Genomic DNA, 24361 nt, shown 5'->3' with positions numbered 1-24361 from the left:
CACAGAGTGTAAAACACTCTAAAGATGTTAGAATTAAGACTCGTAGATAAGTTAGCAGTAAGAAATTTGTAAAAATTTGTCTGAAGTAAATAATGTCCAAGGCAGTTGAATCAGTCTTAGTCGGAAAGCACGGGAAATCACTTCGCCCACTGCCTCATCGCCTTTGATAATGTCCACCGCAGTTGTGGACGAAACGTCAGGAATAAATTCCCATAGACCACGGCTTCAAAGCCCGGAAAACATTCCTAAATGTGATTTAACCGGCCGTGAAAGCCTTCATAGTCTGATAAGGCTGTTTTATTTGAGAACGTGTGCTAAAGTTGGGCTTTTTCAGACGTTTACGGTGCGACGCGAAATCTATGGACGTAGAGATGGAAAAAGCGTCTACTTCACCGTAGCCTTTGCTGGAATGGCCTTGATGGCGGCAATTGTGGTGGGAGTTGCTGTAGCAAAGCGCAGATCTGCACGATCCCCTCAAAGTCAAGGTAATTGAGAGCCTTGTTATTATTATTCTTTCCTGGCTAAGTTTGTAGGGTTCTCAGTGGGTGGGTCTTAAAAAAGTTTTTGGAAAGTCTTCATTGGATTCCTCTTGAGGAATTATCCAGATTTACAAAACAGTTTTTCTCAAAAAACTCACACGATGGACTAGTTTCCTGTCTGCTGATAAAACAGAAGTACCGATTTTGTTTAGACGATGATATACAGAGTGATTCACCTGTATAGACCTCAAAAGAAATCGAGTTTCCATTTAAGTTTTTTTCTCAGGCCCGTAGTTAACAAGATACAGGGTGTTAACGTTTCAAAAAAATGTTGGTATTTCCTCTTTAACTTCTACAATTTATGAGATAATTTGCTCCAATTTTTAACGTAGGCTAACGTTTAGACTCTTCACCCGTAGGTAGGTAAGGCGACGGGTTTTGAAAATCTGCAGGGTGTTTTTTCTAGAGGCATACCCTTTTTTTAAGAATTTTCTTATCTCTTGCAGTTTTTTCGTATCTGTCTTTGTTTTCGAGTTATTTGCACATATATAAGTCAATGTGGAGCTTCTGGGTGATTTTGTATGATTTTTTTATAAACTTTTTTGTGTCTTTTTGTTCACACTTTTCTGTGAAAGCTTCAAGTGCAAGTTGAAGTTAAAATAAGGATGGCTGACGAGTTAACTTTAAAATTTATTTTTTCTTTACTTTAATTTAACTTACAATCATTGAGGTTTATCGGCTTTAAGCTAATCCAAATAAAAATACACAAAAATGTAATGAATGTACAATTTATCATGAAATTAATTTCTTTGACAAAAAAATGTTAACAAAAAGATGCAAAAAAATCACCCAGGAACCCTACATGGACTTATATTTGTGCAAATAACTCGAAAATGAAGACAGATACGAAAAAAAGGCAAGAGACCAGACAATTCTGAAATTGAACAACAAATGCAAAAATTTGTTTGGTCAATATCAGTGGCGCACCACAAAAAAGTTCGGTGGGGGTAAAGGGGGTATGCTTCTATAAAAATAAACATCCTATAGATTTTCACAACTAGTTGCCTTACCGACGGGTAAAGGGTCTAACCATTAGCCTACGTTAAAAATTTCACCAAAATATGTCATAAACTGTAGGAGTTAAAGAGAAAATACCAACATTTTTTTGAAACTTTAACACCCTGTATCTCGTTAACCACGCTATAGTTTATTGCAAAGCAAATAAGATTCGGCAATTTTGCATCTCGTTTTCAGCTGAAGCAACTAAAAAGGCAACTTTGGTTTAAGCTGAAGTGTTTCCCAATCATGCTTCGTTTTTCAGACAACAAAAAGTGATTTAATGATGTCGAATACTCTCAATTGAAGAAAAATTTGGCTTTTCAGTTGCTTTACCTGAAAACCTCGAAAGTTGCAAGAAATCTTTGCAAAAAACCCGTTGTTTTTTTGCGAAAAACTACGTTCCCACTGAAAAGACTGTTTCAGCGTACATATTGATTTGGATCAAGTACTTGAAAAATTTCCTGCATTAGGAAAATGTTTTTTCTACAACAAAAGTCCTACAGGCATATAAATTGCAAACATCCAATAGATCTAGTTTCTGCATAAAAATAGATTAGTGCTTCAACTCTTGCACACGCACTATTGATTATTATGCCGCAAAGAACTATGAAATATATGCATGCTCACTGATGGCTTTTAGTGAATTCTAACGCGTTTCTCAGGGTTTGTTGAAGTAGATCAGGCGGCCACGCCCGAAGAGCGGCATGTAGCCAACATGCAGATCAACGGCTACGAGAACCCCACCTACAAGTACTTCGAGGTGAAGGAGTAAGAATGGCCGATGAGAGTGTACAAAATCAGAAATTTCCGTTTTTTTACATTAAATAACCTCCTTCTGTTCATTTGTACATTACGCAAACAATTTTGATTTTATTCGAAGCAATATTTTTGATCGATCTGTAGTTTGTATATTGAGTTAAGTTTTTTCTTTAATTGATATTAGTGGATTGGGGAAGTTGCCCGACACTCGAATACATGCCCATTCACTCAATACCCGCGGTGGTATATTTGAATCATTCCAATATTTTCCTCGTTTATATTTAGTAATATTTGTACTTAATACTCTTAACGCAACTTGATAATAATAATTCTACATATGCAAAAATTAAATATATTAAATAATATTTTGAAGTAAAGGAAACTTTAAATAGTCATGTTTTTTGCATATGACTGTCCACATTTTTAACATAATGTAACCTTTAGCGGGGGTATGCGACTGTATTCTACAGTACGTTTCCTTCGAGTGCATGAAGTGCTGATATTAAGCTAATTTGCTACAAGATTTTTTTGATGTGTTTCACACTATAAGAGTTTTCATTTCAATACAACTGCATACCCCTTTAGATGTATTGTAATTATACACTACGCGCCGTATAGGAGTAATTAATATCGATATAGCAATCCAAAATAAAATGTGTATTATTACAATATCAAATTAGCCGCTAGACTCATATGGTACCCTCCATATTATACCTAATAATAAAAAAATTAGCCGTAACTGCATGTTACTTGACAGCTTTTGTACAAAGTCTTATTTTTGTTACGAGTTTGACCGAGTTATTCTCAATTTATCCTTTAAACGAGACGAGTTCAGCTGTTTAAACGCAAAAATATACTAAACACTATAGAGTTAGGTCACTGGCTAGAGCGCAACTATATTCGAATATATTGCATTTGATCTGAAGTGTTCTTCTAAGTTAGCTCTTGATTACATAAAGCTAAACAATATAGCAAACGCAATGAGTTTTCGAGATTAGCACCGAACTGTTTTAACGCGATCAACCCTTTGGCAGCTTTCTATGTACCAAATATCCGAGCTAAACTAAAGCGAAAGTTCTCAGATTTAAAATGTCCCGACTTAAGTTGGCTTATTGCAAACCGGAAAATACACGGTGTTCTATCTTTGATATAACAATATGCGAGGACGTTGAATGTTTTGTGAGTGCGCGAGTTATTTTTGGTTAAATTTAAAATGCCGGTTGCAAACGAATGTTGTTACATTTGAGATAGCACTAAATGGTATTCGGACCTTTTGTATTTTGATTTTATACTTTGTAAATACAGACGGTAGAAGCGAAAGATTTTTTTGCCGGTGTTAGAGTTTGTCCTCTGGCTACTCCATCAAAACTGTGAAGTAAAGCATCATGTAAATTACGAATTATCATTTCCGTAGCAAATTCATATCATGTGTCTCGAGAAGTCAATCAGTATTTTTTAACGTTTTGTGCTTTAAAATTTAACTAATATAAATGTAGCTAAATGTGTACAGAAAGGAAATCATAAATTTCCACTTCTCTAAGATATTAAAAAAACCCTTAGGCTTTAAAGATGCAAGGCGTAACCTTTAATAAAAAGTGTGTTTATGTGCTGAAAAATCCTATTTCGTACTAAAACGTCTTTATTGACCTTATCCTCAATTCTGTGAAATAAATTTTTGTTAGATTAGTTTAGTAGTTAACATTAATGTTTTGTGGCCATGTAATTTTAAATTTAATGTAATGAATAAATCAATAAACATTTTTTGGTTTTTTATTCACATCCATGCTATTCGTATATTGCTGATACGGAAAGCCAATAATCATTCATGTTTATTGGTTTTCTGGATCCAGTATCTGTGAGGAATGAAACTTGAGCTTCATTCCTCACTTAGAATTAATTGTGATATTTGGTAAATGTCTGCTAAACACTGGAAAACAATTCAACAAATGTACAAAATCACAGTCTACCCAAACACTCTGTGAATCACTCGGGTAGTGCCAAAAGGAAAATCTTGCATATATCATGAACAAATTGCTGCAATTTTAATAAATAATCTAGTAATAAATAAATGCACTAATCTTTACACACTTAATCTCTATAGTTCTGAGTGAGAATCTCCGTCATTTTTCTCTGTGGTTGATGGTTCAATTTGCTCCTTTGTGCTGTTATTCCCGTCTTCAGGTGCTTCTACCGTATCCTCAATTTGTTCATCCTCTTCCACTTTCTCTGGTAAAGTACTGTTCGCCTCCTCTGCTGTGGCGTTGGTCACGGTGTCACGCTTCTTATCCACTTTTTTCGGTCTAAAGTTCCTCAGTTTATTAACAAGGAATTTAACTTCGCGATCTAAAGCTGCCATTTTATCCATTAAGCTTTTCACTGTCAGCTTAGGCGGTTTGGACGATTCTAACTCCGTCTGCTCTCGAACCAACTTTTCCTTCCACTCCTCAGTGCTGTTTATTAGTTTGTCCAAAGCCTCAATTTCCGATTCTTTGAAAACAAAATTGTCCGGATTTACAGCCTCGGTGAAGTTCTTCGCAGTTTTCAAAAACACGCTGGAATGATTAAGCATCGAGTTCATCGCTTTGAGTGCTTCGGGCCTCTCTCTATGCTCCCACACTCGAGCAAACAGGTCTCGGGTCAAGGCTTGGACTTCGTCCAGTTTCTTTTCATAAGTGTCTGCGTCTGCTTCTGATCCATCTTCGTATAACCAATCCGAAACTTCACTGCAGGCCTTCAGAATTGCCTCCACTTCTTCCTCAGTTGAAGCGCTAATATATTCGTCTTCATATAGTTTGTTTTGCACATCAATTACAAAACTTTCCAAGTTATTCAATGCTGACGCCCTTCGATTTACATCCTTTTCAATTTTGTCCAGCTTCTTGATTTTTTCCAACGATTTCTCAAACTGTTGCTCATTTAATCCGTTGATTGATAAAATGCTCTCGCTGCTTTTAATCGGCTCTTTATGAGTGACGATTTTCGATTTAACTTCTTTTGTCTCTGTCGCATTCTTCCCTTCTGTGCCGCTGGTGGCTTTGTCTTCTTTGGATTTATTCTCTGCGGGTTTAGCGTCTTCTGGCCGATCATCGTCATGGATTTCGTGGACTGGTTTATCTTCAGCTTGGGGAGTTTCCGTAGGATGTTCCGTCTCTTGACCTCCGAATAATTTACCCAAGGTACTCCCTAAAAAAATAAGTTGGAATTCTCAAGAAAAATCTGCTTCTATTTTGGCTTATCTGATGAAATTATGGACTTTTTTATTAATTGAAATATGAATGAATATGAATTATGAAATTAAGGAAACTTACCGATCTTCGATAAAGTGCCTTCCTCTTCAGACGCATCTACAGTTTTCTCAACCACAAGCTCCACATTGACCAAATTCAGGATTCCTGATTCGTCAAGGTTAAAATGAGCTTTGATTCCTTTGCTTTCCGCATTTTCTCCCAGGTTTTTCTGCAAAGCGTCAGCAACACCAGTTAGATGGAATTCGCTGAGATCCTTGCCGCCAATGTTCAGAATTTCGCCGGCAGGCAAATAATCCAAATCAGCGTAGTTGGCCGTAAAGCTAAAGTCGTCGGTGTGCTTGTTGAACGTGATTATTTTCTTCTGAGGGTAGGGGTTCATTAGGCCGAACAGCGTACGTTTAACTGTCTTTATGCCTAGAAAAATACACACAAAATTTACGTCTAAAGGTGTAAATCACACTTCACTATGACTACCTTCTTTGGTTTCCCTTTGGAAAACGATCTGTATGGGGAATAAAACGGCATCTTTAGTGAGGAACTTCGTCACTTTAAAACCAGTGCTTAAGTCTGCGGCTTTGTAGACTGCGCCCATAACAGCCGCTTCATCAGTGTTGAGATTCTTTGCCAAATCTTGTCGGAGCTCTTTCTGGAGAATTTCCTGAATCTTTGGAACTCTGGTTCCTAATGAAAATCAATTAATCAAGAAACCACAGAAATAATCTTAAGTGCGACTTAGACGCAAGTTGCTCGGAATATCAGTAGTAATTTTGCGTTAAGATTAAGGGCTTTAATGCACTGAAAAAACTCTTACCTGCTCCAACTAGGACAACCTGATTGACAATATCAATGGATAATTGAGACGTCTTCAAAGCCTGTTTAACCGGGTAAGTAACACGTTCTAACAAGTCTGGAATAAGACTCTCCAGTTCATCTCTCGTGACTAGAATTTTAAAGTCCTGCTCGTCCAATAAGCCCTCAATCTGAGCATAGTGCTCGAAATTCGCAGACAAAACGTTCTTCAATCGTCCCGCCTCCTTGAAGAGTTTGGCTAAAGCCCGGGGATTCTCGAAAACGTTGTTGGACGTTTTTTTCATGTCGTTGAACTTTTCTGCCAAATAATCTCTTAACCTCAGTTGAATTTCCAGGCCTCCAAGGGTGCGGTCGTAGCCCACTCCTAATATTTGCACCTGCAATTTGAAAGAAAAATCTCAAATACACTACCAAAAATTAGCTGGGGGTTTACTGACCTGAGGGTGAGTCTCTACAAATCCCCGTTCTTTGGTTTTAACGTTCTGATAACTGACGAGTGTAGCAGTGGTCGAAGATGCTCCCATGTCGTAAAACATCACGTACTGAGCAGTTTCGTTGAAGGTTTTAGTCCTAAATATGCCTGAAATCAAAAAAGTGATGGGTTTCGTACTCTGTCTGGTAAAACTTTACAAAAATGCCATAAAACTTCATAATTGTTGTGGCCAACACAAAAAAAAATGTTGTTTGGCAATTTTTGAATGAAGGCGGTGACCATTAAGCAAAATCAAAGATTTTTGATTCCCTAAAATGGTCATTTAAGGGCGAATGCGCTCTTAATTAAGATCGAAAAACTTGAAACATGCCGAACTGTAATTTTGCCTCTTGGTCTGGTAAAAAGTTTAGTGTTTCAGAACAGCAACTGAATTTCACTCAAAAGACCAAATTTACAATATAATCAAATAAAAAATACAATTAAATTGTAGAAGCAATCGTTTCGAACTGTTTTGCTGTTAATTCATAAATAATCCTAAAGGATTACAGCGGTCGTTCGGTCAGTATATGTACTTTCAAATTGAAATACACATCTCAAAAATGGAGTAAATAATGTACCATATTGTTGGCCTTCAATAAGAGAAGCGCATGCAAAACACATCTAATTAAGCAGCAAACATTCGAAATAAGTTGTACATACTTTCCTGACTGTGTTTCAATTCCAAATCAAAATCAATTCCTGGGCTTCAGTCATTTATTGTCTATTTATCAATTAAAATACGTTTCGATGTTTTCCACCACCATCAGTTTCTATGTGTAGCGTTGTTGCTATAAATATATGCCAAGGCTTAAAGTAGCAAAAATATATGCCAAGGCTTAAAGTAGCAACAACGCTACACATAGAAACTGATGATGGTGAAAAAYACCGAAACGTATTTTAATTGATAAATAGACAATAAATGACTGAAGCCCAGGAATTGATTTTGATTTGGAATTCGAAATAAGGATAACTTACCATAGTTTAAGGCCACTGCAGTGTAATCATTTATCAGCTGCAAAACTTTAAGACCAGCCAGTTCCGCGGCTTCCAAAAGAGCATTGCGCTCAACTTGATTGAAGAATCCTGGTACAGTTAAAACACACTCCTTTATAGGCTGTTGGGCCCCACTTTCCGCAAACTCCCTAGCCTTGGTCAAAAATTGCGCTATTAGTTCCTCTGGACTAAAGAACGTATCATCGTCCTGTTTGAACAGTATGGTGCCCCGATCAACATCAGGCACGATTTCGTAGTAAGGAAATCGCTCCTGATAAAGCTTCACTAGGGGATGATCTATGCTTTTTCCTAGTAGGTCTAAAAGATAGCTGTAGGCTTGCTTGGGAAATCGCAGCCCGACCGTTTGGGCATCTTCGCCAAACAGCCTCACGTTATCCCTGAAGCTGATGACTGCCGGGGTTTTCCGTTTGGACTCTTTGTTCAGGGCGATTTCCATTGGGACTCCCGGGGAAACGATGCCTACTTTCATCCACTCTGAACCGAAGTCCACAGACATTACAGCCAGACTGGCTACTTGTTGAATGCCCACACATGCCAGCACGACGCTTAGCAGTGCTATTGATAGTTTCATGGTGCCCTGAAACGACGACAAGTGCTATTAGTTGATCAAAACGACGACAGTATGGGGCCGACAAGCTCCAACCTCAAATCCTGATAATTTACCACATATGCTGTTTTTAAAAGAGTGTCAAAGGCAACACTTACCAAGCTAGTCTTCTCCTAGTCTCTAAGATGTTGATAGTGAGGGTTTTAATTCAAGACTTTCGCGGTGAGGATTTATTCCTTTATAAACCACGTCAGAGAACCAACATGTCAAAAAAAACAGCTGAGACTTCTTTCTAGAAACAACGCCACTGAATCTGTCAGTTGTGGCACGCTCTTATTGGTCAATGCAGAATTTATAAAGTTAGTTATCGGAAATTTGGCAACTATGAAAAAATGGCGAAGAAATGTTGTCCTTTTGTATATATTGCAAGTTTATTGACTTCTGTTTTCATTCATTAATGAATGTTAACATGTTAAATTCATGTTAATTTGGTTTTAGTGCATTTGCTGCATTGCAAAAATTGTGGAATTTACTCAATTTTTATGTTTCCAAGAGAATGACAATCAAATTACTATATTTTTTTCATTTAGCTTAAATTCGTTTTAACTAGAGGATGCGAAAGCAACCCTAAAGTGTATAAATAGATATATTTTTAGTTTCCTGTGGTTGATGTTTTTTTCTGAGATAACGCCAACTTCGGATTCATGTTGTCACTGTGTTCAAAATGGCGAACGTTAACTACATGGTGGCTTGTCAGTGCGGTTTTTTTTTTAGCAAATTTGCCTAAAATTAATAAGAAACTTTGAGTTTCGCGTGCTTCTTACCTTTATTTATGACGGTGGTAAGACTTTTCAGTGATCGGTTTACGTATAAATGAAATTTGGCCAATTTGCAAGTGCAAAGTGTTAGACACGAACGCGACTGAATGAAACGCGAGGTAAGCAAATCCTTTAATCTCATTTATTCTGTGCCTACACCATATTATCCATAGAAAATACATTTGAGCAGGGCGTTTGGCAGTTTTTCATCTTATTTTCATTGTAATTTTTAACACTGAAATGTTTAAAAAACTGTTCGGTGATAACAGTGGTTCTTCAAAATTCGGGTAGAGGCCCAAAGTGGTTCCATACGAATTTTTTTAATTACCGTACGTTTCGTTTGTATGAACAGTCAGTCGGGACAGACTACGAGAAACTTGGCGATTTATTGTTAAAAACATTTAGAAATAATGGATGATGTAAGATCATTAAAAATATGAGCTGCGTGCAATTAAAGCAACCATGTAAGTTTAAAACATCTCTATAAAACATTTTATAATCGTTTTCCTGAGAAATACTGCCAGAATTAAGTCCAACGCCCAACGTTCAACAAACATTGAATACATAATATCGAGCGATAACTTGAAATAAAGTAAAATATATTCGAAATATAAAATTTTAATTTCTTGTACATATATTTAACGAATATTTATTAATCTAAAAAATGAAGAAATGTTACTAAATTAAATAACGGTGCTCCAATAAATGTTCAACAAAATAGAAGAGAAACTTAAAATTAGCCTGGACGCTCCTCGTATTTATCTAAGCAATCTATCAACGTGTTCCAGTTTCGTCTTGAAAATTTTTCTTTTCAAAAGCTCCCATAAGAAATAGTTAATATGTACTAAATTCAGAAATGGAAGGTCATGCAAAATGAGGAGGCACAGGACAGGCTATATTAATTTTCCTTCAATCAAAAACAATGCAATTTAAAAAACAGGATTTCCCGACTTTATTCCACGTTCAAATAGTTAAAGTGAAATTGTTCAGCATTGAGCTTGAAATTTGATCCATGGAAACAGTTGCGTAATAAGAGCAGCAATGCAAAGCAGCGAAATCTCATTTAAAGTCCAAATCAATTCTATGCTCGCCAAATATTGTTTCCAAATCAAAATGAGATAACTTTTGCTCCAACTTACAATTTCTACTCATGATACAATAAATTATTCCAATTCCGAGTTTTAAGTCCGGTGTATTCTCCGGAATTGGATCTAATCTAAATACTATACAATCAGTTATTTCAACTCGGAACGTTTCGCTGGCAACTCGTTTTATTTCTGCATCATCAGAGCCAAACGATTAACATAAAAATCAACAAGATTCGTGAAAAACAAGAACTCGATACATATTATTTACTTTCGGTACACGCTATCAAGGTTTTCGAGCTTGAAGTAAACACATTGAGAGTTGCATATACAAAAAGGCTACCAGGCTGATCAAAACAAAAATTTTATTATGTTAATAACTCCAATTACCGGGCAAAAGTGTTTACACGTAACAATGTTACGCCATAAATTTAAAATCATTCTAAAGCCTTAAATATCATATCATATGATATATAAGCTGTGCTATAAGTATATTTTTATCAACTTTTGGTCGCGGCAGACGAAAAATAGGAAAACTGCATTCTTACGTTTTTTTTAGATTTTAGTAATTTAAAAAATTGCTTTATCAAATAATTTGTAGTTTGTGCGTTTGATACACTGTTTTTTAAGAAGCACTAGCCTTATTTTGCAGTTTTTTTCAGTCAAGATTATTTATCACTCTCGAAATCAACAAACTTCTGTATAAATCTTGTGATTAACATTTAACATTTATTTACCAAGACCGTTGGATTTCCTTTGGATCGAGGTAGCTTCTAGTTCCTTCCGTAGTTTTGATGTGCTTAGTCTTACAAAAAAATACATTTTATTTAAGTGATTTAAGCATCATCTATTTTGAGTGTTGTGACGAATATTGTGAATAGTGTTTTCGCTTTTCTGGTCGATTCTGTTCACTAGTTTCATACTTTTGAATGACGTCTTTGCTTTGGTAAACGGTGATGCTTTAAATGAGATACAATTATTTTGTTGTATCTGTTTCTTCTTTATTGTTAGAACTTTTATACTAACTGATGTTGATTGATTGTTTAATATCAAGAATGTTTGTTGTATATACTTATATCAATTTTCTGCCTCACAACATTTAAGAAACTTGCTTTTGAACTTTTTAACTTTAAACTTACTTAACTAAAATCGGTTATGTTTGGTTGCATTAATTGTAATTTATCAACTATTTGGTATTGACCAACAAAAAGAATATCTGTTGTAATGCTGATACCTAAATCAGGTTACGACGGCCAGTTAAATTATGTTAGAGCTTTTGGGTATTTTTTTATCGTTAAACTCGGCAACTTCAAATAATTTTTTATGTATTTGTCAACTTTAGTGAAAGCGGTTTGCAATCTTTTTGCGATATGTTTTGCTTGATTCCATTAAGGAAGAAACTTATCCTTAGATCATGTTTTCTAGTTGCCTTTTTTGGCGAAAACAATAGTTTGGCCAGCTGCAACTTATGCGGCCGAGTTTAGCAACACAATAACATTTTCAGCAAATTCGAAATTCGATGTTTTCCTATATGCCCTTGTTGCTTAATTTGTTACTGGTTGCCCCCAAATATTTGTATTATTCATAAACGACAATCAAGCCTGATAATCCACTGTTTCTTCTCGATAATGTTCTACAGTTGTTTTACCGAACATCTAAACAGTTTAAAACAAATACACAATCTGATCGGGGGCTGCTATTGTCTTGCAAATAGCAGTTTAATAGTCACTTGACCCTTATTTTGAACTTTCCGAATTAATTTGCAAACCGTCATCTATGCACTTAGGTGTAAATTATCGTACTAACATAAGTATGGTATGGTGGAGTTTAATTTTATTCATGTTTAACTGCAAATCTACTGTTTTCAAATCAAATGAGCATATTTAAATAGATCTGTTTGGCGACTCGCCAGCAAAATATCGATATTCTAAACAAACAAACAAATAGCGGTAAGGGGTTTTTATCCAACTTGCGACTGCTTTATTTCGTGGAACTAATTTCTATATCCAAATCCAAAAAAATGGTTGTGTAATTTTTTTTCCACAAGATATGATTGGACGTGTTAAATTGCCAACTATTACCATATTAATGCGACAATTGATTTCGTCGGAGCAAGTGGGTAACAATCCATTTTTACTAATCTCACAGGTATATCCAATATGCTGTCGAATTGTTAATACTTCCCGTGACTGATAGCTAGACGTTCTCATGATGGGGTTGTTTGACGGTTTAGGGGTGGAAACGAGAATTGGACCCTTTGGAAATAGGGCTGAAGGCTGGGCGTTTCCTACAAGCCGTTGAGTAACAGAAATTGCTTTATGGATCGCTCCGTTTAGTCACTTAGTTTTGCGCTATTACGACATGTAATTAAAATCATACACTTATACGTTCATTTAAAATAAAAATTACATAAATAATAACAATGCCAATGCCTGTGGAATCTTTTTTTAAACCATAATAGGGTCGAAACTCGGGTAAACACCGCGCTAAATTGAAACACAAATTGCTCATTTTCAGGTACTTTATTGCATCTTTTAAAGTCATAAAAAATGCCGTCATGTACACGTTTTCTGCCTAACATATGCGTGCAATGCACTTACAAAATAGAAACGGTACTACCTCGCTTATTCACCTATATTTACACGGCTGAGGTAGCGATTTGAGCGGTAACATTTATATTTTGGTACATTAAGTAATTAATTTTAATATTTTACAATAGGGATAACAATATTTATAATATTAATACATTGTTGTAATGTACAGTTTTAGTAATGAAATATTTGAGGAGAAATGATAATTTTAAGTGAATAGTAATATAAATAGTAACAAAATAAAAACTATCGATTGCGAGAAGTTATTAAACTAAAATTGGACTACGAGTAATAGGATCGAAAATAGAAAACGTAACGTTTTTATAAATAATAATCTAACATGCAAAAAGTGGATTACTTGGATAACTCAAATTTAAACCTTACACGAACAGTGAAAATGTGTTTAAATCAAACTTCTAAAAACTAATTAGAAACGTAAGAAAATTTTGTAACCAAACCATAACAATGGGTTTAGCTAACTCTGCCTTAGCCTTGTAATTAATTTAACATCAAAAACCAAAGATAATAAAGTTAAACATTTAAATCAAACCAGTTAATTGGATCACGATAAATAGCATGGGATATTCCTTTAAAAATGTGCGTAGCTTTATGGCGATTACTTCATTATAAGATACTTACAGTCCTGCACAGTGATTCAATTTGGGTCATTACGTATTCTATATGACGACAATTAGGTATGTGCCATCAATTGTTGAATGTTACGGTCAACATATTTGAACTGAATTTTAATATTTGTTTTACAATGGATCTGGGTTGTGGAAATTGATATAGTGACACAAACATTGCATGAAATGATAAGATATCAGCAGTTGTATTCAAAGGTGGTAGTTGTTTGGAGCAACAGGAATTTTTATTGTAATCAAAAAACCCATCTACTAGAACTGGAAAATGTAGAACTTACTTCATCACTGAAGAATTTACGTCATCATCGCCACAAATACACGCAAAAAAAATTCACTCAATAACATGTTAACTAAAGAACTTCGTCTTCCAAGTGAAGTCACGTATAAAACCTACTTAACAAATCAATAATCTACGCATTATCCAAAATATTCGTGCCTTACGACAGTAATTGAAAGTACATATTTTATTTGCTAACGGAAACTTACTATTTAACTTAGATTCCTTAATAGTGTTTGCATTCATTAATTATATCACAGCCATAGTGCTCTCCGTTATCTTGAATTGAGATAACAAATTATCGGTGCAACTAATAACTTACGCTAGAACGAGTTTGGGCATGGTATTAAATCTGCATACAACATCGTCATGCCAGAAAATTGACTGCATTTACCATATAAACAGGTTTGCCAGTAAATTAGCGAGAAGCTAAAATTGCAAATACATCCATTTCATTTGCGAGATGATTGTTTAAGAACATATGGCATTAACAATATTGGTTGCTTCTAGTGTAAGTTACGAGTCTTCGACAGATAAGTGTCGATTCTAGAGAGCTTTAAGCACAATATGGTACTAAAAAGAATTAAACTAAGTCCATTCCAGCTGAACAAACACTATTGTATGGTAATCAAGACGTGCCGCATGTGCTGACAAAACACGAAACATTTTTATATAAAAAACGCTATTTTAAAGTTGATTCTCTCAAACAGAACAAAATTTTTGAAAACAATCTTAGTGCTTTTAAATAACTGAAAGTAATCGTTTCTCGTAAATTCGGTCAATGGTGGGTTTTGTCAGCATTGCGGCATTTTAGACAAACAAGACCGTATCAAATCCAATATAAATCCTGAATTATCCATTTTCTATAAGCTAGAGGACACGCCAGAGATATTACGTTTGATTTACAGGAATTGTATAATTCAAAATTTTAACCGATTAATGTACTCATATAAATTCACGCATATATCACATTAACAATTGAAAGCCCTTATGGCTGGTGTGTGTTCAGTGGGTTAGCAAGGGTGGATTTGGTCGTCGTGTGGCAGGATTTTTGGCTCGATTCCAAAGCGTATCAATTTTATTTGAATGTTGATCCACTAGGAGTGTTGTCAACTTGTTGAAATTGCAAAAACAATTCCTTGCCGTCCACAAACCCACTTAAACACTCAGCAACGTTAAAAACTCCCAAAATTCGCTACGTTTCCAATGAAGCAATCAAATTATGATAAACATTCGTTTGCATTTCACCAAACATGGAGGCCTGTCCGCAACTAAAAGAACTGGAGTCACTGTCCACACCACAAGTGCCACTAAAGCGACTAGGTGGCATATTGTTATTTATAAAACTGGTGACACTTTTCGTGTAGTCTGTGTAAGTCGATTGGGATATTAAAGAGTCAGGGGTGTGCAAAGGGAACTGTTGATCTTCCTCAAGTTTCAGTCTTTTGGCTAGAGGATCGTCGCCCACTTGGTCAACGTCCTCAATAGGAGCAAGCATTCTGGTAGATGGAGGCATGAAGAATTGAGAAAGAACATCTTGCATATCGCACTCATCCACCAGGTCTTCAAATGGTCTTTTCTTCGATTCGCTGGAATCGTCCTTCACTACTACACTTGGGGATGCAAAATCACTCGTCACAATGTCACTTAGAGCACTAATTCCTGTTGAGCTCACATTGTTGATCTCCTCCTCAAGCCTTGCATGGAAATCATTTTCGATTACTAGGTCTTCAATTTTGTCGTTGCTAGCAAACGTGCTGCTAATATCTTCCACTTCCATTGCCTTTTCGTTCTTCAAAAATTCCGATTTAATGTTCAAGTAGCTATCGTTGCTGTAGCACCGCGGGTAGCTGAGTTGCTGCTTTTGCAGCTTTTCGTCTCTGGTCTCCTGTTGCAATCGCTTCATGGTATTATTAATCAAAACCGATCTGCGTAGATTCGTATCTGGATCATCGATTTTCTTCAATTTATTCAGACTGATCTTAAGAACTTTTCTACGCTCCTCCTTCTGCTTGTATTTGGCGGAAATCATGCTGGGGCGATTTCGGGGAGGATAAGCAGTGGGGTAGAGACGAGGGGGTCCGAAGATGTCGTCGCAGTCGTCCATGGGGACAATTGGAGGTGTTCTCATAATTTCACAAGTTGAATTCTGAAACAATAGAAAGGCAAAGTTAATTTATTGCAATAGAGGGTTTTTCGCGTTTAATCATACTTTTGAATATTGCATTATATTCAATTAACTGCAGAATTTGTAATTGCAGATAAACCGGATATACGTGTTTTCCGAATGCAGCGCCAATGTTTGTATTGGAAAATTCTAGTTAATCAACCCCAAATATGAAAATAATTTTCAATTACATCACTATCGGTTAAATTGTTATTAATCTAAATCTGTTGGCGATATCACGCTATTACCATGCCTAGTTGGTGCTGTTATCAGTCAATATAATATATTTAGACACACAGGATCCTATACGATTTATATACATATAACATATACGTATAATCGTTTGCGTCCGCAATTCCGGTACCTAAACGTAATTATTATTGATTGCCAACAGATTCTCATAGATAAAATCGGATTTTTCCTTTTGTTTTTATAACTGCTACTAAGCAGTTTGATGTGGTTTAAGAAGATTAAATTTGGGTGGTTTAATAACATGCTTAAGTAGTCAAGTGCGCTCACATAAACGACTATTGCAAAACCGGATTAAAAGAGAATAAGAAACAGTGTTATTGACTTTGCTGCATAAAATCGACAATTATTTTTTTCGATTAAATGCCATTAAATGATCAAATTCAACTTCTCAGTCAAACAATGTAATGCGTATTAACTTTTGCATTGAGATAAACAAAAAACTTTACTGACGTAATTGAGTGTTTATACCATGACGAGAGTAAGCTTTTGCTCGCGACATTTCAAAGTAGACTAAATGCCTATACTAATAGCCTATTATTGTTATAACTGTTGTTGCTATTAAGCTGGAACTGTGCTATCGTTCCCACTTTTTAAGCGATTGAATGGAATGGTGTGCGAAATGTGTGATTTCTTCACCATGTGACTGTAAATTTTGGTTTCGGTGGTACTCTTGTTTGGAATTTTATTATATGTTTCTTAACTCGTTAACAAAGAAGTTGTTGCCATCGAAAAGACCTGAGGAATATGTATATTTGAATCGTTAATCCACTTGCTCAGGTTGGAAAAAAATTTAATATAAAGCTGAAAGATAATGAAAGTATGTCTGATGCTTCCACATAATATGAATATCGCCATATTTGAAAAGGTTGAAGGAATGTAATAAAGCACTTTTGTCGGAATATCTGAAAAGTAGAAAGCTCAGGTTGCTGTTCTATAGCGGCTTAACATGAGAAATAAACTTCAATTATTAAATGTTTTATGGCTATTTAATGCACAATATTGGCTAAACAAACATTTAAAATTGCCATTCGAAGGTGCTGTATCTGAAAATATGTTTTGAACAATTTCATGAAATGAGCTAGAAAATACAACGGTTAGTAATTTATTTTCAACAACCATAGCGTGAAATTAACGAAAATTCTTGTTAAATGGTCAATATGATTAGACTGTCGTTTGCCAATGATGGTACATTTTTTGGTAATTACCAACCGGAAGTAAAAGCAAGCTTTTCCATTGAGAATATCGTTCTCAACGTCCTATAGAGGATGGAACATTATCCGAAGCCTTAGCTGATCTAAATTCTTCAATTATTAGTGCTATTGAAAGTTCCTGTTCCGAAAACAGAAAAATATTCACACATTTTCTGACCGTTGGGCTTTTCAACCAGACATTTCGAACCAAATGCGTGAATCAGACTTTCAGGTAGTTAATGGTCAGTACGAACAAATGTCTTCAACTTCGGGTTCCCTTCAATCCCTTCTATGCGGTACGAAAAGCTATCCGTCTATTGTGGAATTGAATTGTTGCCGAATAAAGATTAAAATGAACAAAGAGGACATTTCAAGGCCGAAGAAATCTAAAATTAGTTAAACATAATCTGATAACTAATACCCAGCCCGCCCTATAGATTTAGGTCAGAAAGTCATTGTTTATCTAGTGAATAATGAACATTATTCTTGATAAAACTAAGTAATTCAGCTCATTTTACAAATTTGTCTTCTGTCAAGTCTTTTTTGGCAATTTCTATGATTTCCTTGAAAATCCCTCATTGTCATATAATATATGAAGCGCTGGACTCCATTCGGGGTTTATTTTTATTGAGGTCGGGCAGTATCTCATGCATATTTTCCGCATAATTTTGGAGACTTACTAATCCCGTTTACTTATTTATTTTTCGAATCAAATTTGAGTGGGAAGCAAGGACAAGAGTATTTTGATTTCGGGTCAGTTGTTTGGAATCTGCCAGGTGACAAAAGCGATTTTTCATTAAGAGGAAAAAATGCTGACGTCGTCTTTAAGACCGCAACGAATCGGTGGAATTGAAAGTAACAATTTGTTTCGATTTTCACACCATTTAAATTACAATTTCCTTGTAGCGTGTTACGTAATTCTTACGTGAAATTATTAATCGATCTGTTATCGGATACTGTGCGTTTTCGATAGAATCTACAAATTTACATAATATAGTCAACCCTAACTAGCTGAATTCATGCCAAACTCCTCAATGTATCTGTAGATATTAACACTTAAATTGGCAAAAAAAAACGGTTTTATATCCGACTGACCAAGTCGGAGAAAGTTAACTTATTGCTTGCTTTTAAGGTTTGAAGAATAGCACCTACCTATCTATGAAAATTATAGCCTTTGTGTACGTTTCAAAAACTTATTTAGGACGGTACCTACTCAATTTTAATTGTTTTGCCACTCATTTAATTGGTCCCTTCATTTTCGGGTAAAATAAGTTCATTGAAAACCGAAATGACGATGAAGAACATGAAAACCGTTACCGTTAAGCGCTTTCTTGTTGGAGCATGTCAAACATTTTTCTACATAATCCGGCTAGAATAGAGCGATGAATAATTGTGTACAACTTGTATTTTAAGCGTGTAGTTTCTCACATAAAAATCGGTAAACTAGCGGTAATCAATTTTTTTACAACTGATACTTTTTTAAGAATTGAACTGTTGATTTTGGTACAAGCTTAAAGGCCACATTTTCTTTAAAAAACAAATTTTCACCGGCAGCGACCACGTGACGATTGTAACATTTTTGAAGGTGTACTCTGGATTTTCTTGATTATCTAGCTAAGATGATGATGTTTGGTATAAGAAAGTAGATACCCAATTTGCATCTTCTATCTCGCCATGAAAACTAGAGCTTTGTAAGTCGAACGGTTACCTAAATGTTACGAGCAATCGAATAAGAGCGGGTCTGAATATTTGCGTTAGTTTTGAATTTCGAACTACATAATGAAATCTTGTCTAGGCCGAGAAACAAAAACCGCAAATTTAGAGATGATTTTATCTAAACCGTCTTGTGTGCAAATACTTTTTAGGAGAGAGAGGTGAAGCTCTATCGGCGTGTATAATAAGTCAGTTTTCTGTAATCTACCGAGTCTCCGAAATGCCCTAAAAGCAGACAAGTAATCGGCTTTTAATCGTGTTTTCTCTTAATTTACTTTTATTAAAAAACGGGAAACATTGCCTGTTGCTGTGTTAAGGGAGGATGCAAAAGACACGTTTTTTAAATCTTTGTGAATTACCTTCACGTGGTCACAAACCCCGCTAATTTAACTCAAAAATTCCCGAGTTTATCCCATGGAACGTTTTAGCGAAACTGTTAAATGTTGCAGCTGAATTGTCATACAGAATATAAATTGTTAGCTCAAAGCTCAAGCCGGTGCACGTTTGAACTCTCGTTCTTAAATTAGATAAAAATCCTGCCTTTGTTGTATGTAACATGACGCACTAGCTAAAGCACTAACCGTATTCAACACCTGCCTCGCTTTTTTTCTATCCTTTTTAATTACCTGTTTTCCATATAAAAACGTCGAAAAAAAAATTTAAACAAATAAGCGCATTAAGACAATGGAACATCTGTAATAATCAATTAACGCAATCGCACTTCCATGGGCCCGCATACGTAAGTATCGTTGCAAGATCATTAACTACCGCGATAATCGACAAAAAAAACAACACTAAAACCAACCTGGAGTATTGTTGAGGACAGTCACCTTTTTTAAAAAACACAGCAACCTTTCAAAAGTGAGCACTTAAAAAGTTCTTGCTTAACGATGGCACGTACTAACCCGACGAAAGTAAAACAAACACTGAAAATAATATTAATTTTGAAGTTAACTGACCTGACTGATAAATACTGATAAAGCACTTCGTCGCACTGGGTTTTCAGATATACTCGTTCTACTACTCTGTCGCTCACTGTAGCATTTACTAAAATGTTTGGCATAAGCTTTCGAGATAATGACGACCAGACAGTAGCGTCATTTCTTTCTACCTGAAACTGGGTTTTAAATCTTTTGGGTGTTTTCAAAAACCATTACTTTCAGTTAAAGAGCAATGAAAACGGCATATACTAATTTATTTAATTCAAACGGTTTACACACGCCGCACTCGTTCATTGAAACATATTCGCATTGTTACTTCCAATGGATTTCATTTTGCTTGTTCCTTCACAGCTATCCTTGAATGAGGCAATTAGGAAAACTAGTTGCGAGCAGCGTAAAATCGTTTGAAAACCGATTTGACTGGAAGTAGAGAAAGCTAAGCAAATTACCAGCTGCTGATAGGTACGCAATTTCCGAGGAAAGCACGTTATTTGCAGTTCAGACTTCATGAACCATTTTTCAGGTTGTTCTTTTCGTTATAAAGTCCTCTTGGGCTTCTTTCTATTGTTACACCCCGATTCCAGAACGACTCTACACATTGACCTTAACCTTTCCTCGAGAGCGCATTGAAACTAGATAAGCATCAAAACATATTACATAAATTAACATATTTTTACCGACGTATAAAATGTCCTGCGTAAACTTGGTGAATTATTTATCTGTTTGGGAACAGGTAATAACTTTAGCTGTCCGGAAGGGCGTCGTTAGCATGCTTTCAACTTTATGGGGGCTATTACGGTTGATCAATACAACAGAGAATGAGAGCTGAGGCCTAGTGGGAATACTCGCGAATGAGTACGAAACATTAAAAACATGCCCTTTGGCACAATTAATTCATGTTCGTACTTGTTTAGTAGGTCAAAAACTGTTCTGAGACAAGCTGCCGCCTTCCACTTTTCGCAAGTTTTCGTTGTCCCATGAAAGGTTTTATGTCCGGGATTTCTTTTGTGCTTTCCGATTTTCGGGCAAACAAAAGGCTTTATCCTGTCACCGGCTCTTACCCATTCAGGTATCTATTAACTGTCCGTCACAGTTCTGTATATGTCGCGCCACTAATACACTATTTTCAAAATTTATGGTAGGGTCCTCATTTTAAATTATTATTAATTAGCGATTGCTACTCAAAAAAAAAACATCCAGGTACAGGCCCAATTTGCCTTTTACTTCTCATTTTCTGGTTTTGAACCATGCGATTCTCCAACCTGAAGCACATCAAAAACATTTATGTAGAAGAAAAAAAACACGAAAACAATCAAAAATTAAAAACCAAACTAAGCAGAAGTCAAAAATTGAGAGTAGAATGGCATCATTTGAAATCCATTAGAAACATATAAATAAAGGTTCTGTTATTTTATCCTATATAAAAACAGTAGGAAATTGGTAAAAATTGGCAATACTGTTACCTAATAACACATGGAAATTTTGAAAGTTTTCGAAATACATTTCCCAAGTAGGAATGTGTCAGTCGAGGGTTAGATAACTAATTAGACAAAGCACGTGGCTTCACACTAATCAGAACACTAAATTTAGATCTCAGCTTGTAAAGACGGTGGATGATAAATACGGTCGATTTGTAATTTTAAAAGTACACTAAAGTCCCCGAGAGCCAGATTTGAACATTACGAAATTTGCAGCAGAAATAGGAACGATTCATTTTTTAATTCTCAATGCCAACGTTCGTTCGAATGTCGAAAATGTTTTTGGCGACATGTGAAAAAAATATATTTGAACCAACCACGTGATTTAAAGTAAATAGGTAGTAAAAATCAAAAGAAAACGAGGGTGGTCTAGCAGTGAGTAGGGATGGGACATCGATGGTACCCATCGATGTTGACATCGAAAGGAAATATCGATGTTGACATCGCAACACAATATCGATGTTAGGAAAACATCGAAGGCAGAACATCGATGTTTGATAACATCGATGTTCTGATAGATTGCCGTTGCATATAATTTTCAAATTGATTAACTTAAACTTTAATAACTTTATTTAACTATTACTATGAATTTATTGAAGTTATAGTTGAAACATTTTTCGGTCAACTGACTGCAAAAAGGGGCTTTTTTCGGGTGCAGCTGGAAATGGGCCGCTATGCCGCGGTATCGTTTGCATCGGCACTATAAAAGAGTTCGCAGAAAATGTTTCGATCTAGTATCAACATCAAATGTTCGATATTTTCATTTCAGGATCTAACATCGATGTTTTATCGATATCCCAAATTTCCAACATCGATGTTAAAAACATCGAACGAATTACATCGATGTTTGCGAAACATCGATGTTTTTCTCCCATTCCTATCCTCAGGAGACTCTAATATTTTTCGAGTTCTTGACGTTTCGAAAGTGCGAGTGGCCTACATCTTCACAGGTGGTTTGGTCGAGCAGCAACGGTTTGTGTTAACCCCCAAAAATAATGAAACCTCCAAAAACCACTCAAAGCTAATCTACTGCATTAAAAAACCAAGTAAAAGGCAAATATTAAAAATATGTTTTTAACTGAAAGTCATTAGAATGATCTACAAATGTTCAATTATTTTATTTCACGCTACAGCAGCAGTTTTCGCGACCAAAAAAGGTGCTTTCTCCCACACAAAATTAACGAAAACTTTCGGCTATCGGTTTGTCCAGAAATGTTGATTATCGGTTAAAGCTTATCAAAGCCGGATATGAATCTTATAGGCCATTAAAAGCCCATAAAGGGCAATTTCAAGTTTCTGTTCTAACGGTATTTAATAGCAATACTAACAATTTAATAGCAAGATAATGCAGTGGTTTGGTATGCTGAGGGTATTAATTAAATAAAAACGATTGTGCAATTGATAAAAGCGGTGCGTTGGTTGAATTAAAAATTTGCTTTTGTTCTAAAAAAATTTTTTATTCAATTCAAACGTAGTTTTGCTTTACATGACGCATTATTTTTATCTTACCACGGCGGAACAAACGAAAACAAACGGTCATTTCGAAAAAACATGTTAGTAAAGTGTCTCTTGATAAAAATCGCAATTGCGAAATTTTTTATCAGTTCTAACGCCTTTGTAGAACAATCAGCAACGTTCAATAATAATTACCTATAAAAATTATCAAATGACAAAGCAAACCACCTGTTGTGTTTAGAGGAATCCCGAATTTTCTGCTGCAAACAAGAACCTACACGCCACAACACTGTCTTTACAAAACACAAACGACTGGTTAAAATGTAAATGTTTATCGCGTATTATTTTAGTAACCTTAACCTTAGATTAGAGGAGCAAGAAAATATTGTTATTATTATAAACGGGTTGCAAATTAAAATCGAAACAATGATCTCAATTACCATTACGTACTTGAAGGAAAATACCTGCAAAAGATAACGGGACCTGTTATCTTCTGTGCTTCCTGCGATAAGCCCGGCAGTCGGTCCATTTCAATATTTATGTGCAATAAAAGCACGGCTTGACAGAGGATTTCGGCCTCAAAACAATTACAGAGTCATTTACCTTAAAATATAAATATTGTTTTTAGTTGAGCGAGTTTGAGGATTTTACCGGATTTTTATCAGACGAAGTTGGCCATTGCCTTTGTACACCGAAGTTTTATAATGCGCCTTAAGTGGGCCATTAATTAGCTTCCACTAATTGTTCAAATAGTTTTAATGTGTGCTTGACCTTTTACAATGATTTCGTATTTACCGTTTAATGTTGTAAATATATTTTGGTTAAACCATAGTGTGGTAAAGCCCTATCTGGAGATGTGTCTGTCTGGGGATGTGCTTCTGCACGTTGCTGAGAACCTAATATCGTTTATCGGTTATATCTAGAGCCAATTCTCTAAAAAATGTCTTTAGGGCGTGAAAGGTCAATAGGCCTATTCATTCAGGTAGTTTCGTCGGGCCTTTGGTTAGGACCATTCGGAAGAGCCCACGTTTTGTAATCTCCAATCAGAAACTGCACATTTTCCATATATTAACAGACTGCACTCGTTTGTTGCTAGTAAAAACCCGCAAGTCTTAAAATAGATGTTTGTGACGAATGTCGCGACGTCATTCTGGTATGGGTTTGGCTGCTCCTCACATTACATCTATCCCAACTTGTTTTCAACTTGAATTCAATGAGGATTTTGTCATAGGATTTTTCTTTCGTCAATTATTCACGTCATACTTAAACAATTTTGCTTTCATTCCGCATTAACTATTAGGAATAAAAATGGGCTAAATAATATTAAGGGGCAGGTTTATTTTAAGGATTCACTTGAATTTA

General features: G+C 35.6%; 3 protein-coding genes across 15 annotated transcripts in view; 1 reads left to right on the top strand and 2 right to left on the bottom strand.

Annotated features, from left to right (window-relative positions):
- Nucleotides 1-4058, top strand: part of LOC109533359 (amyloid-beta-like protein) — an 83569-nt gene extending 79511 nt beyond the window's left edge. For all 5 annotated transcript variants that reach the window (XM_048665609.1, XM_048665604.1, XM_048665602.1 and 2 more), the window contains 2 exons: nt 335-485; nt 2201-4058. In XM_048665609.1, the coding sequence (XP_048521566.1) occupies nt 335-485; nt 2201-2310 (261 nt within the window). In that variant the 3' untranslated portion in view covers nt 2311-4058. The remainder of the gene's footprint in view (nt 1-334; nt 486-2200) is intronic.
- Nucleotides 4052-8715, bottom strand: LOC109533357 (hypoxia up-regulated protein 1). 2 transcript variants are annotated; one of them, XM_048665592.1, is made up of 7 exons: nt 8547-8715; nt 7803-8418; nt 6793-6935; nt 6357-6732; nt 6020-6226; nt 5606-5959; nt 4052-5480 (listed from the first exon to the last, which is right to left on the bottom strand). In XM_048665592.1, exons 2-7 carry the CDS (start codon nt 8410-8412, stop codon nt 4393-4395), a joined length of 2778 nt encoding a protein of 925 aa, XP_048521549.1. In that variant the 5' UTR covers nt 8413-8418; nt 8547-8715; the 3' UTR covers nt 4052-4392. The 2 variants fall into 2 exon arrangements, with proteins under 2 accessions (XP_048521549.1, XP_048521550.1); XM_048665593.1 differs by lacking the exon at nt 8547-8715 and adding an exon at nt 8505-8522.
- Nucleotides 8716-12798: 4083 nt separating this feature from the next.
- Nucleotides 12799-24361, bottom strand: part of LOC109533360 — a 53511-nt gene continuing 41948 nt past the window's right edge. For 4 of the 8 annotated variants that reach the window (XM_019898655.2, XM_019898654.2, XM_019898658.2 and 1 more), the window contains one exon: nt 12799-15952. In XM_019898655.2, the coding sequence (XP_019754214.2) occupies nt 14999-15952 (954 nt within the window). In that variant the 3' untranslated portion in view covers nt 12799-14998. The other 4 variants (XM_019898662.2, XM_019898661.2, XM_019898659.2 and 1 more) reach the window with 4 other exon arrangements.

The sequence above is a fragment of the Dendroctonus ponderosae genome, unplaced genomic scaffold (assembly GCF_020466585.1).
Source record: "Dendroctonus ponderosae isolate FM_Combo_2020 unplaced genomic scaffold, Dpon_F_20191213v2 Dpon_F_20191213_1, whole genome shotgun sequence".
In the NCBI taxonomy this organism is placed as follows: domain Eukaryota; kingdom Metazoa; phylum Arthropoda; class Insecta; order Coleoptera; family Curculionidae; genus Dendroctonus; species Dendroctonus ponderosae.
The sequence above is the reverse complement of the archived record's forward strand: the minus strand, read 5'-3'. Positions and strand labels throughout refer to the sequence as shown.

Bases quoted from the DNA above. Each gene is read 5' to 3' on its own strand.
- LOC109533357 (XM_048665592.1), bottom strand. From the start codon at position 8,412: ATGAAACTATCAATAGCACTGCTAAGCGTCGTGCTGGCATGTGTGGGC. The intron at 5,960-6,019 runs GTAGTCATAGTG...GTATTTTTCTAG, and splicing joins CCAAAGGGAAACCAAAGAAG to GCATAAAGACAGTTAAACGT. The intron at 5,481-5,605 runs GTAAGTTTCCTT...TTATTTTTTTAG, and splicing joins AGGCACTTTATCGAAGATCG to GGAGTACCTTGGGTAAATTA.